The following is a 13,128-nucleotide window of genomic DNA, read 5'->3' as shown; positions in this document are numbered from 1 at the left end:
GAATTTTCCCCTGGCAGTTTGCTACTTTGATACATAAAGGTCCAACTGTACTTGCAATATGGTGCACTAGAACTACTTTACATTGACTTTTTGGGTGAAAAAATAACTATGGGTATGGCACAGTGACAGAACAAAATACTATCTTGAAAATACAATTAATCTCATTTTTATTCTTATATTCTTTTGAAAAAGAGCTGAAAAAAAATTAGTTTTTATACATGCTATGGTGTTATTTCATTGAAATAAGCCCTTTTATTCGACGAACTTTTTTTGAAGTTCCCACCTGTTTTGTTTTACATTATCTCATTCCTTCATCTCCAGCCAGCTTCGAAAGCGAAATCAGCATTTGCTGCCATCCAATAATTATATGAACTGCATGTCATAATAGTATTGAAAGTGTTTGCCTATTAGAACCAAACGGATTTCAAAGTCTCACCAGTAAACAACAGATTAAAATGAAAAATGGCCTAAGTGAGTAAGTACACTTCCTGTAATTAAAAAAAAAAAAAAAATGCTGCTTCTAAATTAATGCTATAAAATTGGGGGGGGGGGGGGGGGGGTTCCGCAGGGAAGTAAGTTCCGCATATAAAAAAGGTAAGGAAAAAAATTGAATAGTGAAAGTTTCATACTGATATTTTAAAGTAAAACGCCTTTAATATATCACGAACAGTTTTACATGCCTCTGCTTCACAGTCAAATTATGACTAAATATTGAAAAAAAAATATAATTTACAATAAACTTGCAAGCTAAATAATCTGCATAAACTCGGCAAAAGGTTTTGATTTGAAAACTTTGTTCATCTAGAAAAATAATGTAGTGCAGTGATTCTCAACTGGTAGTCAGGAGAACCGGTACCAATCAGCAGAAAAATTTGGCCAGTCTTCAGAGATCTTTGCTTGTCCAGGTTAAAAAAAATTCTTTACAAAAAAAGAAAAAAGAGATAACACCAAAAAATCCTAAATCACATCTTTCACGTGAATTTTAATTATTTACAGTACTTTTCTATGATTTTCCTGCAATGCCTTTTACTTACTTACAATTATATTATGATAATTACTTATTCTATTATTAACATCTAAATATTTTTTTGTAACATTTCTGTCTCAACAAGTAAAGTTTTATTTATATACTAGTGGTACCCGCACAGCTTTGCCTGTAGTAGAAAATTAAAAGGTCATTTGGTTCGCCTGTATATTCACAAATAATGGATGATGAATTTCTCACCAATTTGCTATGTTAAATGGCTCGCCTATGTTATAATTCCATGTTATGAAAATTTCGTAATTTATTCGTCCACGTTGTGATAATTTGCTTGGTAAAATTTTCTTTAAATTGTAATAGAAAAAGAACAAAAATCGAATTTCCGAAAAATCGCTTCAAGGTACGCACTTTTATGCTACAAACTAATTTTGTGCCAAATTTCATGAAAATCGGCCGAATGATCTAGGTGCTATGCGGGTCACAGAGATCCAGACAGAGAGACTTTCAGCTTTATGATTAGTAAAGATTTATTAATTATTATTATTATTATTTTGTAAATAAAGGAAAAATCTTTTAGCTGTTCGCAATTTTTTTTTTACAAGTGTTTAATGGTCCCTGAGCCAAAAGTTCTTTCTTTATATATATTGGGGGAGAAGGGGGAAAAACTTCATTGGTTCATAAAAAATCATGTTTTTAACCATCCACAAAAGAAAAGAAAGGCAAAGAAACAGGTGAAAAAAGGTTGAGAAACGCTGATGTAGTGAACATCATTTCCCCCTCCTGCAAACCCCAGAACTAAAATAATAAAATTATTACCCTAGAGGGACCAACACCAACAAACATTTCAAGGAACTCTGATCCAGAAACAGTAATGAAAGGGACATTTGCTTCTCCGGCAGTAGCTTTTGCTAAAAGAGTTTTCCCTGTTCCAGGAGGACCTGTCAAAATGGCACCCTATGGTGAAAACAAAACATTTTAAAATATAAAAGAATTTTCAAAAACAAGCTGTTAAAAATCTGAATAAAGACAATGATTTTTCAGAAACATTAAATTGAAGCAAAACAAGCAAATATAAATAACATTACTATACAACATTACAATATTTTCAACACATAAGATATTATCTGGAGATAATATCTTAATACAGATTGAAATGGCTAAGCAGCACAAATAGTTCAAGAAATTTCTGACCAAAGTATAGAAATTTGCAAAAAAGAACAACCAGTGTTCTTTCTCAAGGTTGAATTTTAGAGTGGCAAATGAAGTTATGAATTATAACATTGATAGAATGTGGAATGTTTTCAAAGTATGCCTACATTGCTAAAGTGGACAAGAAATGTTTGAGGTATGGTTTCAGTGATGCAATGTTGTTATTTCAAGAACAAATACTCTACTTTTCTGATAAAATCTCATAACATGCCAAAAACTATAATGTGAAAGTATTATAGGGTCTTTCCATAGTGACGAACGTAACATTCAGAGACTGTTTCGTTGCATAACATGAGTTTCAAATATCTAATAATCATTTACTTGTGGTTTTGGGGAATTTTGTGAAAGAATAAAACTTCTGTGTAATATTCATGCAATAAAACGGTATAAATCACATAAATTGGTTTTTAAAAATAAATTACTATAGTGTGATGAAGTAACATTTTTGCAACCTTGAATTTGCAACATGAAATTAAGCTCTCAATTTCTCTAAAGTTTAGGTAGATATTATAGTAAAAACAATGCCTTGCATTATTTTCATTCCATTTCTTTCCTTTATTTTTCATGCAGAATAATACTTATTTTTCTTATAATGTGACAGAAATGAATATTTTTTCAAAATATGATGGATGAAGAACCTAACTGTGAGGAACGGAGCTCTGAAGTTACGTTCGTCACGGTTTAGTTTTTTAGACCATTACATGTCTAAATATTAATTAATAAGTAAGCACTCTGATATTTTGTCTTAAAATTAACACTTCTTTCAACAAATTTCCAACATGGATTCAATACATGCTTTTTTGTTGGCTTTGTGCAAAATTAATTTTTATTTTTGTTTTTTAATTGTTGCCAGAAATAATGAAAAATAATAGTATTTGTAAATTTAGTTTTGTTAATAAAATTAACAATTTAATTTCAAGACTTAAGTAAGCACATTTTTGGGGATTTTGGTCACTTTAAACGCTTCAAATAATGAAGGTTTTCAAGGATTTCTTTGATTTAAGTGAAGTCATTAGTTTAAGAGGGTAATCCACATTTCTAAGGTTCAGCCTTGAATTTAGTTTGTTCACTTTTATTACCAAAAAATTAACTTCATTATTACTATTATTTTTTATAGCTTTTGGCAACAATTAAAAAGCGGATTTCGAGTAATTTTTAGTTTTCTCACTGCTTATAACCTATTTTCTTCATTAAAATAAACAATCATGTTGTGAATATGCCTAAGTCAGACGCAGAAAGAACAAAAGCTTAGCATGAGAGAAAACGTATGGGTGAAATGGCAGTTTAGAATGTAAAAAAGAAGAAAATATAAAAGTTTTACTTCTATCGTGAGTCTTCACAACACTTTTATCTTTAAATCACTCACAAGCGAAACTTCTTTCGCTAGAAAACTATCAAGAAATGTAATCTTCTTTATGAAAACAAAATCAATTGCAAGGACTGTTTTTTCAAGAAGAGAACTTTTTGATTTTCATTTCTGCCACAGTAATTCCATTATTATTATTATTATTTAGCAAGATAACATATAAAAGCCTATTTTTTCCTGGGACTACTTGGAGGAGCTAGCTTTTTGAATCTTTCTGTAAACATAGCATGTTGAGAAAGGCGAAGTTGCATTGGTTTACAACTCTATAAAGTTAGCTTACTAGCTTCTCTATAACTGATTCTCCTGACTTCTCATTTTTGATTCTTCAGTCTTGATTTTTTTTTTAATTGTTGTTTCTTTTTTTCCTTTGCCCCAATATTTGCATACACTCTGTTGCTTTTTTCCTGTCATTTTCTTTACTTGCCATTCTTGCTCTGCTTTTATTCCTTTTTTTTTTGAGCTGCCATTTTTACCATTCAATACAACCCAAGAAAATTCCACAAATATATGCTAAAAAATGGAGTTAATTGTTGCAAAAATTACAAAATATTATGCAGTGACATTAAAAAATTGAATTATTTCAAAATACATTTTATTTCTTTTGAATAGGACTAAACGTTTGAAAGATACAGTGTTTCTTTCAAGCGATTATGTTTGTCACAATCGATTTGTTATGCTCGTCATGTTGATAACTAGTTGTTTAAATGATTTAATAAAAATTTAACATTTTAAATGCATTTTATGTAGCTCTTGAGAAGAGGATAAAGCAAAATTTCTCTATTTATAGTCCTATAAAAAAAAGTGGAAGAGAAGATACGACGTTTTGCAACGAATGTAACCGGCCGTTTAACACAGAATTCAAATTAGGCTCAATGGGAAAAAAAATAAAAAAACAATAAAAGAAATTGAAGAAACTGAAATCTCAAAATATAATCAATAACTGCAAAAAAAAAATATATATATATATATTTTACATAAAATATACAATTAAAAAACTACAGGCCTCATTTCTTGAATGCTTTATAGTTAAACAATTTACATGTTGTTCATGAAGATCTTCAAGCGGTAATTTTTCTACGCAGGACATCTTGAAAAATGTTTTATCAGATTCGAAAATTAAGAAATTTATCTCTAAAATGATGTATAACACATTAATATTGATTGAGTTTGAAATTTCGGCCTATAGGTTGACATTTGAGTGGAATGATCTTATAGCAGAAATATTGGGCAAAAAAAAAAAAAAAAAAAAAAAAAACATAGATGTGAAGTAAAAGTAAAAATTACATACAGTCGACTCCCGCTAAAACGCAATCCGACTTACGCGAAATGGCTATAACGCGATTTTTTAACCAGTAAAGAATTTTAGACCTAATGTGAATTCCTCATTTTCCATTTATTTTTTTCATTCTAAATGTGAAAGTTGATAAAATATAATGACATCTAAGAGTGCTGTTTCATCTAAAGTTTGTGAAGATAGAAAGCAAAAGAGAAACTTTCTGACAGCTGAAGAAAAGCTAAAGATTATGTGCTTGAATATGCGATAAAATGCATTGAAGACAGCACGACAATTACGTATGAGTGAATCTTCCATTTGGACAATTAAAAGTCAAAAATAGGAAATCCGTAAAAGTTTACCGAGTAGTATATAAGCAAAATGCAAAAATTATGAAAATGGAAGCTGTTCTCGTATTGTGAATTTAAGAAATCATTAAGAGGGGTTTTGTCATAGACGGAAACGTTATGAAAGAATTAGTGAAGCAACTCTATTGTGTATTCAACAATATATAAGAATAATGGTTTGATCACACAGCATACATCTTAATTTTTTTAGCTACAATTATCATTACTGGATCTACTGTACATTACAACTATAGTGCATTTCTTTTTCTTACTACATGCTGTACATACCGTAGTGGCTTATTTTATGTCTTTCTTTCCCATTAATCTGATTTTTGCATCGTAGAAGTATTTTCTGTGGAATAAAACGTTACTTTTTTAAAAAATACAAATAAAAACTCAGTTTTTCATGTAAGAAACTGTAATGTATAGTTAAAAAATTGTTTTTAACAGTTTGAGGTAGTGTTTACAAGTGTCTAAAATAATTGGATATGTTTATAAAAGTTTTTACACATATCCTTTTCCACAATGTGAAATTTCAACTGACGCGAGTGGTCTTGGAACACATCCCTCGCGTAAGTTGGGACTCGACTGTATATATATTTTTTAGATTGAAGATGACAATTTTTCCTTTTGTGAACAATTGTTGATATCAGCAACGATGTATGAGCTTAAATACTCCCGTCATAATAGGAGGCACAATTTTCAGAATGTTTCAATAAATACACTGCATAAAACAAAGGATTTCATAGATAATACAAATACAATTTGAAAAACCAAACCAGTTTGCAATACTACTTAGCATGTTACATAAAAGCAGTAAAATTTTAACTCATATTACATACAAATAGTGTTATGATAGCCAAGGTCTATCATGTCCTTGGCAGAAAAAATGTTTTTTATTTATTTATTTTTTTAAAGGAAGTGAAATTAACATGTTTTGCTTTTGTTTTTCTTGAAGATGATTTTTTGATTTCTGAGCAATTGCGCCAAAACTTTTTTTCCCCAGAATGTTTTAAAAATACACTGCATAAAATAAATGATTTTATATAAAATGTTAAAATGGTTTCAAAAATAGAACAAGCTCCCAACACTATTTAGCATGTTATATAAAGACAATAATACTTTTACTGATGCTACATACAAATAATTTCTACGACATAATATAAAAACTTTCAAGAACACTACTAATAAAATTTGTTGTGCTCATAAGAAAGAACTAAGAGCTTTTTTTGGTCTATTTGGCTTCATAATATATACTTTTTATAAATATATATTTTTAAAAAATCAAAAAGAGTATCAAAAAGAAACTAATGCAGTGAGTAGAAAGTTTCCCAGGAATATTTTTCTTAACTGATCTGAAGCAGAAAAATTCTCCAGCCTAAAATTTTCCTAAAAAAAAGATCTAGCAAAATATTTTTCCGACAGTTTTTGCAATAGATTTAAAGACTTATTATATTATAGGAAAATTTAGCATTCCTGTTTCACGCCATAGATGCATTCAATTTGCCAAATTATCATTGGTTGTTGAATTGCATTGCTTGTTTAAATTCAGGATGGTCACCGAATCCTTCAAATGACGTGCCTGTACATTAGCATTTTGGTTTAGTTTATATTAAGTCTTCACACACACACAAAAGCAAGCAAATATAAATTATATTCACCCAAAAAGTTTTGAATGCTAAAATTTAAGTATTTAAAGAATAAGTAATTGAAATCAGCATACTTTAGGAATTTTTGCTCCCAATTCAATATATTGCTGTGGATTTTTCAAAAAATTTACAAATTCCATGATTTCCACTTTAGCTTCTTCACAACCAGCAACATCCCTGAATAAATGCAGAAAATTAAATATATTATATAAATGGAAACAAAAAATAATCAAAATAATCCAAGATAAAATTTAACAATTTAAAATAAATGAATAAATTAAAGTAAATCACTTGCTGTCTGATACTTTAATTACAAAAGTCATAATACTCAAATAAACGTGGCTGCAAATTTTGGAATTTTTGATTTTATAAGAGGTTGAATATTGTATTAATAGCATTAATAAAACTTTAATATAAATCTTTGTCAGTTACACATTTATTTATTTTAACAAATTATAGGAAAAATCACTAGAATACCAGAAGAAAGCAACATAGTTTTCCCAAGAGGAAAGAAAAAAAACAGAGTTAAAAAAAAAAAACTTTTGACATGGTTTTCCATGTCAAAACTTTCTTCTGAAACACGTTCAAAATTTTTTAACTCTCTTCAAAATCAATTAGTCAATCATGCAATAATTAATAAATTAAAAAAGATAATAAAGTACTATAAAATAACACAGAAAACTTTTAAATAACCTTCATTCTCATGTCATTATTTTTAATACTTTTTCTAATGATATTTTCAGTATTAAGATTACATAAAATACTTCTTTAAAGACAAATATAGCAATACCTCTTTAACAAAAATTTGTTACATCTATTCGTGAAACAAAACAAGCAAAACAATTACCTAAATTTAACACCTATATCTGTAGGATTGATGAGTTTGGCAGTTGTTTCACCCATGCCAAAAAGACCACCAACCCTTCTACCACTGGAACCTCCCATCATACCAGATGACCTTCGCATGCTCCAAAACAAGAAACCTACTAGTGCTAAACCAGGAAGATATGAAATTAAACTAGCCCTGTGGAATAAAAAGATAAATGGTTAATTCTCTTTTGTAAAATAAAGTAATTTGAATACACAATTCACAAAGTACATGTAACTCCTTAAGTCTTAAGCAGTGACAGCTCCTTTATCGGAAGCTAGGGGAAACTTCAAATTTTGAAGTGTAATAAAAAGTTGTATGCATTTTTAAATATTTATGGTTAGCATAACTTTTTTAAAGTTAAAAATAATAAAAGAAATTCATGTAATGTAATTAGTGATGTAAAATATCCAAGTATTTATTTTTAAGGATAAATACCTGGGGGGGGGGGTAAATAAGGATAAATACCTGGGGGTGTGTGTGTATGCGGGTAAATATAAAAATGGGTATTTATTTCCCAGAGAACTCTATTCACACGAAATACCTGTATTTGTGAACATATCGTAACATGTATATATATGTTGAGTGTACAGAAAGGATAAATATTAGAACCTGTTTTACAAAGTTTTTTAATTTCATAAAAAATAATCAAATTTCTTTTCCACACCATGCATTTTTCACAAAAGGCTAGATTTAAACATTAACCCTTTTTGAACTATACTCTATTAGCTAATATTAGACAACTAGTCGACCCGTGCGAAACACCGCACTGTGCTTCGAATCGTTTCATGAGGCATTTCGCTCTTTAAAAATTTCAAAGAAAGAAAATTATGAAGAAGAACGGAAAAAAGTAAACAAAAAAAAAAAAAAAAAAAGTGCCCAAGAGAAGGCATGTAATTTGAAGACATCAGGACAACTTCATTAAACATTCAAACTGGTGCCATTCTGATTAACAGCACAACACTCCAACAAATCTAGCAATTTTGCCTTCCTTTTCGAATGCTATTCATTGAAGGAATGCGTAATAAAAAAACAGTAAAAAAAGCTTTTTGCCGAAAAAAATAAATAAAATCATGCGTCTATGTTTTGTTATTAGCCAGCATGATACGATTTAAAATTATTTGTAAAACATGGAATCTGATTAAAGAATGAGGAAGATCTCAGGTAGCGATTGAAACAAACATTCTAGAGAAGTAATAAATTTGATTGAAATTGAGTTTTTATTTTTGTACATTGAACAATTTCCCATAGCAGACTGCTTTAACCGTTACGGCTTAAATGCCCACGCATGTTTTTCTTTTAATCGAACACTTAAAATTCGAAACCAAAACCAGTTGAACTGGTTCCGTTTTTTAAGTGTAATTTTTCGAACATAGACAAAATATATTTTTTTTTCAGCCGAAAGCAGAGGAGTCGAGGAGTTTCTTACTATTGAAGTTGATAATAATTTTAATGTTTTATATCCTATTCAAATAAATAATTAAAGGTTTACAGGGTGAAATCGTAGTTCCAATTTAGCTCCAATTAAGAATCAATTTAGCTCCATGCTGCATCAAGTTTTCATAACAGCAAGGAGCGTTTCCCTTTCACCTATTCTATTCTATTCCCTCATATTTGTTATTCACAGTTATTAAGTGTTCCTGTAATGCGCGATATTTCTTTAAATTTTTGATGCAGATTGTCCGGACATGGGCCCGAACACTCATTCTGCTGGTTACCAGTCAAACGCTCTGTCGATCGAGCTATTCAGCTCTGTCGGTCACAGTGCAAGTTAAAGTTATAAATTTAACTGAAAACCTCATTCTGGTTCTTTAAAACAGGTTTTTTTTGACAGAAAAAGCAATTTTTAGACCGTGAGTCTATTTTTCGTCAGTAGCCTGCACGATAAGCTTTAAAAGAAGGTGTAAATCAAAGAAATCGATCAAGAATTGAGGAAGCTCTCATATAGAAACAAAAAACAGGCTACAGAAATAATATATAAGGATGATAGCAATTGTGCTTAACTTTAAAATAAAGAATGTTACATTTGGTTTTAAATTTATAAAGAAAGTTAATAATGGAAACCAAAATGAAAGCATCAATTACAGAGAAAATTTTTCTCTTATAAAAATTCTTAAAATTATGGCCAGAGCAGCCCATTTAAAAATATCCTTAAAACAAAATTTCTGAAAAAAAAAATTAAGGAAAATTGCTTTTCAATTCAAAAAGTTTATACAGTCGGACCCCAATTAAATGAATTCATCGGGACCGAAACTTTGATACGCTAAATCGAGGTTATTCGTAATATCGGGTTGTGATTTTTTTTTGTTTTAAATTGCACGCACTTTATCTAAAAGCCTCAATAAGCAACTGCACAAAAATACATATAATTAGAAAGTGTACACGTTTTATTCAGCATTCCGCGACTTATTACACACTAATTAATTTGAAATGTTACTGCGCTGAGCTAATAGATTTTGAATTTCCTTGATACTTGACTGAGAAATAGTTATCTTTCAACTTTATGGACAGAAGAAAATACTGTGTGATTTACAGCCTGCTGCATGAGATATGATTTTACTTTCCATTCCGTGTAAAGCATTAGTAAAAGTAACAGTAAGTTTTTATGAGTTTCATTGTCGTTTTCTGCAATAGAATCGGTACTCTTTGGTTGCCCCCTTGCCCGTCAAACATTGCTGATTCTAAGAAAAGTCTTTTTCTGCTTCGGACAAAATAGATTACATCATTTGGAAAACAATCTAATATTTCCAAACTCAAATTAATGGATTTTTTTTTTTTTTTTGCTGTTAATATAATTCATTAATTCGGGGTTTATGATTCGGTAAATATGGGGTTTTGCCTTCATTTTAGTTGGAAAAAAAGAAAAATTCGTTAAATCGCGAAATTCGTTAAACAGAGGTTTGTTAAATTGGCGTTTGATTGTAGTTATCTTTTTGGAAGTAAAGTCTGCACCCCATATGGAAGAGCAGCCACTGCTCCTAAGAGAAAAGTAGTAAGAATTGTTTAAAAATAACAATATTTCTAACTTGAAACTTTTTTAAACATCAATATGACATTGTACAATACCATATTCTGCTAACACTCAATACTATCCTTTTTAAATATTATCGGGAGCAAATAACGAGATAATAGGTAGCATAACGTTGGCTAAATCTACCAAATGTCATCCTGATCCTTAAGGGGGTGGGGGGGGGGGACTTCAGTTTTTAAATTTATGTGCATACAATAAAGAAAATTTGTTAAACTAACTTTTTTGTTTAGTTAAATGTTAAAACGTGTTATAAGCAGAGTTAGCCAGTATTACAGATATACCTCTATTCTATATGCACAGATGCAAATAATAGCAGTGGTGCTTAATCTTTTTCTGCTCGAGGGTCACACTTCATATTAAAATAACTAGCTGCGTGCCCGGCGTTGCACGGGCTACCTAAAAAATGTAAGAGCAGTCCAGTTGATGCTTTTGTAGTACACTGACACTAGTTTCTAGCGCGTTAAGGAATAAATAAATGCGCGTAAAGCAAGGTTTGCAAAACACCAGTAAAACATATTTTTGTCAAAACACCTCATCAACGTTAATAATCGTTATCAATGATACAAGTTATTTTTCAGTCAGCACAAAAGGGGAAAATATATGCATTATCAACTATAATCTTTACTCACGTTAAACTGAATTACATCTGATAGACTATATCGGAAATATTTATGCGCAATAACAATCCGCTTTTTACATAAAATAGTCTACTACCCGGCGTTGCCCAGGTGTTTATTAATGCAACATACCACTCAGATAAATATTTGGATGGATTCTATCCACATGGTCGTACAAGAATTACATCAATCCGTTTTCCAGGTACAAACCCTCAAAGAACTCAAATAACTTGTAAATCACTCATTTACTTTACGACGTGCACGGTCCTCCTCGAAAATGAAAGTTATGTCATGTGACGCGTATTTAACAATCAGGCTTGAACAAAAAAAAAAAAAAAAACAAACAGCAAAATTTTGCTGCAGATTACGGCAAAATAATCGAAAAGTAAACAACTTAAACCCCTGATTACAGGAAAAGCCTTAAAACAAAAGCCTAATTTTATTTCTTTATATTCGAGAAAAAGAAATGGCAACAGATCTTTCATCTCAATGATTTTCTTCACGCTGTAAATTTTAATAAAAGCGTTCATCCGGAAAGTTGAGTTGAAGCACTGAATAATAATTTGAATGGAGGAAAGCCTTCGAAAAATAGGGATTTGATTTTGAAATCTAAGAGTCATAATTAATAATTTTTAATTGATATCTCTGCTAATTATTATCGGAGGATTATGTTAAATAGCCAAACATGAAGACGGGAAGATGACGAATCCATCGATACCTGGTTCGATGGTCAGTTCACTGTCGTTCGGGAGAAGAAGCTTGGACATAGATAGATAGATAGATAGATAGATAGATACTCAGATTTTATATGTATAAGATTCTTGCCAGTCAGAACAATTTTTTTTTTAAATATTTAAAAATTTTCTAAATAACATGGGAAAATATGAAAAATGAATAGAAAATTGAAAGCCAATAATTGTTCTTAACATTACTGGATGCTTCTTTTATAAATTGAATCTATTTTTCAGAAACCTGTTTCTGCTATTTGGCGCCAAATTTGTAACATTGTCATTAATCATGCTTTGGGATTTGTAGAATTAAAAAATAATTTATTGCATTGTATTTTTTATGTCTATTACAGAACCAAGTTGTAAGCTGACAGGAATGAAAAAGCTATATAACTAAATCAGTAAGATGTAGTACACAATCAAAATATACTTTAAAGGAGGATAATTATCCAAATTTTATTTGTAAACATGAAGTATTGACAAGTAATAACAGAAAACAATACTTTACCCATCAAGCTCAGTTTTATATACAACAGGAACAAAATTTGAAGGCTCAATATTCATTTCCAGTTGAACATTTTCCAGGTTCCTTTCAAATGTATCCACACTGCCGATATTAAACCAATATTTTTTCTATTAAATATAATACAATATATTACAAGGACATAATTTGAAACACTGCATCAAATGTTGCTTAAAAGATTTATAGATTAATTAAAGAAATTACATCATAAAAATAGGAAAATTATTCATTTGTTAATGAGCTTTGTAATGATATTCTTTTAAAAATTTTAGCTTTTCCATATTTTTTTGATTCATTTTAATTACTATTTTCTGCTGCATAAAAACTAAAAATTTTATTTTGTAATCAATATTTATTCATCTTCTCAATCAAGAAAGCTGAAATTCAAATAATTAAAACTTGTAACCATTCATTATTAATCTTAATCTTCAGCCATGCTTCATCCAGCCGTTTTCAGAAGGTTTTTTCATCTTCAGATATGCCCACCCTGAGCTTGCTTTAGTTTGGATGCTGCTGCTTTAGAAGCAATGACTGA

The 13,128-nt window shown here is 29.9% G+C and overlaps 1 protein-coding gene across 1 annotated transcript in view; it reads right to left on the bottom strand.

Moving 5' to 3' along the window:
* The window catches only part of LOC129230712 (AFG3-like protein 2), a 58,897-nt gene that overhangs the window by 24,120 nt on the left and 21,649 nt on the right, over positions 1-13,128 (bottom strand). Inside the window, exons 6-9 of the mRNA XM_054865132.1 lie at positions 12,579-12,703; positions 7,674-7,850; positions 6,901-7,003; positions 1,799-1,936 (exon numbers count right to left, since the gene is read on the bottom strand). Coding sequence (XP_054721107.1) covers positions 1,799-1,936; positions 6,901-7,003; positions 7,674-7,850; positions 12,579-12,703 — 543 coding nt within the window. The remainder of the gene's footprint in view (positions 1-1,798; positions 1,937-6,900; positions 7,004-7,673; positions 7,851-12,578; positions 12,704-13,128) is intronic.

The sequence above is a fragment of the Uloborus diversus genome, chromosome 9 (genome assembly GCF_026930045.1).
Source record: "Uloborus diversus isolate 005 chromosome 9, Udiv.v.3.1, whole genome shotgun sequence".
Taxonomy (NCBI): Eukaryota; Metazoa; Arthropoda; class Arachnida; order Araneae; family Uloboridae; genus Uloborus; species Uloborus diversus.
Note: the sequence above shows the minus strand (reverse complement) of the source record. Positions and strands in the feature narration are given on the sequence as shown.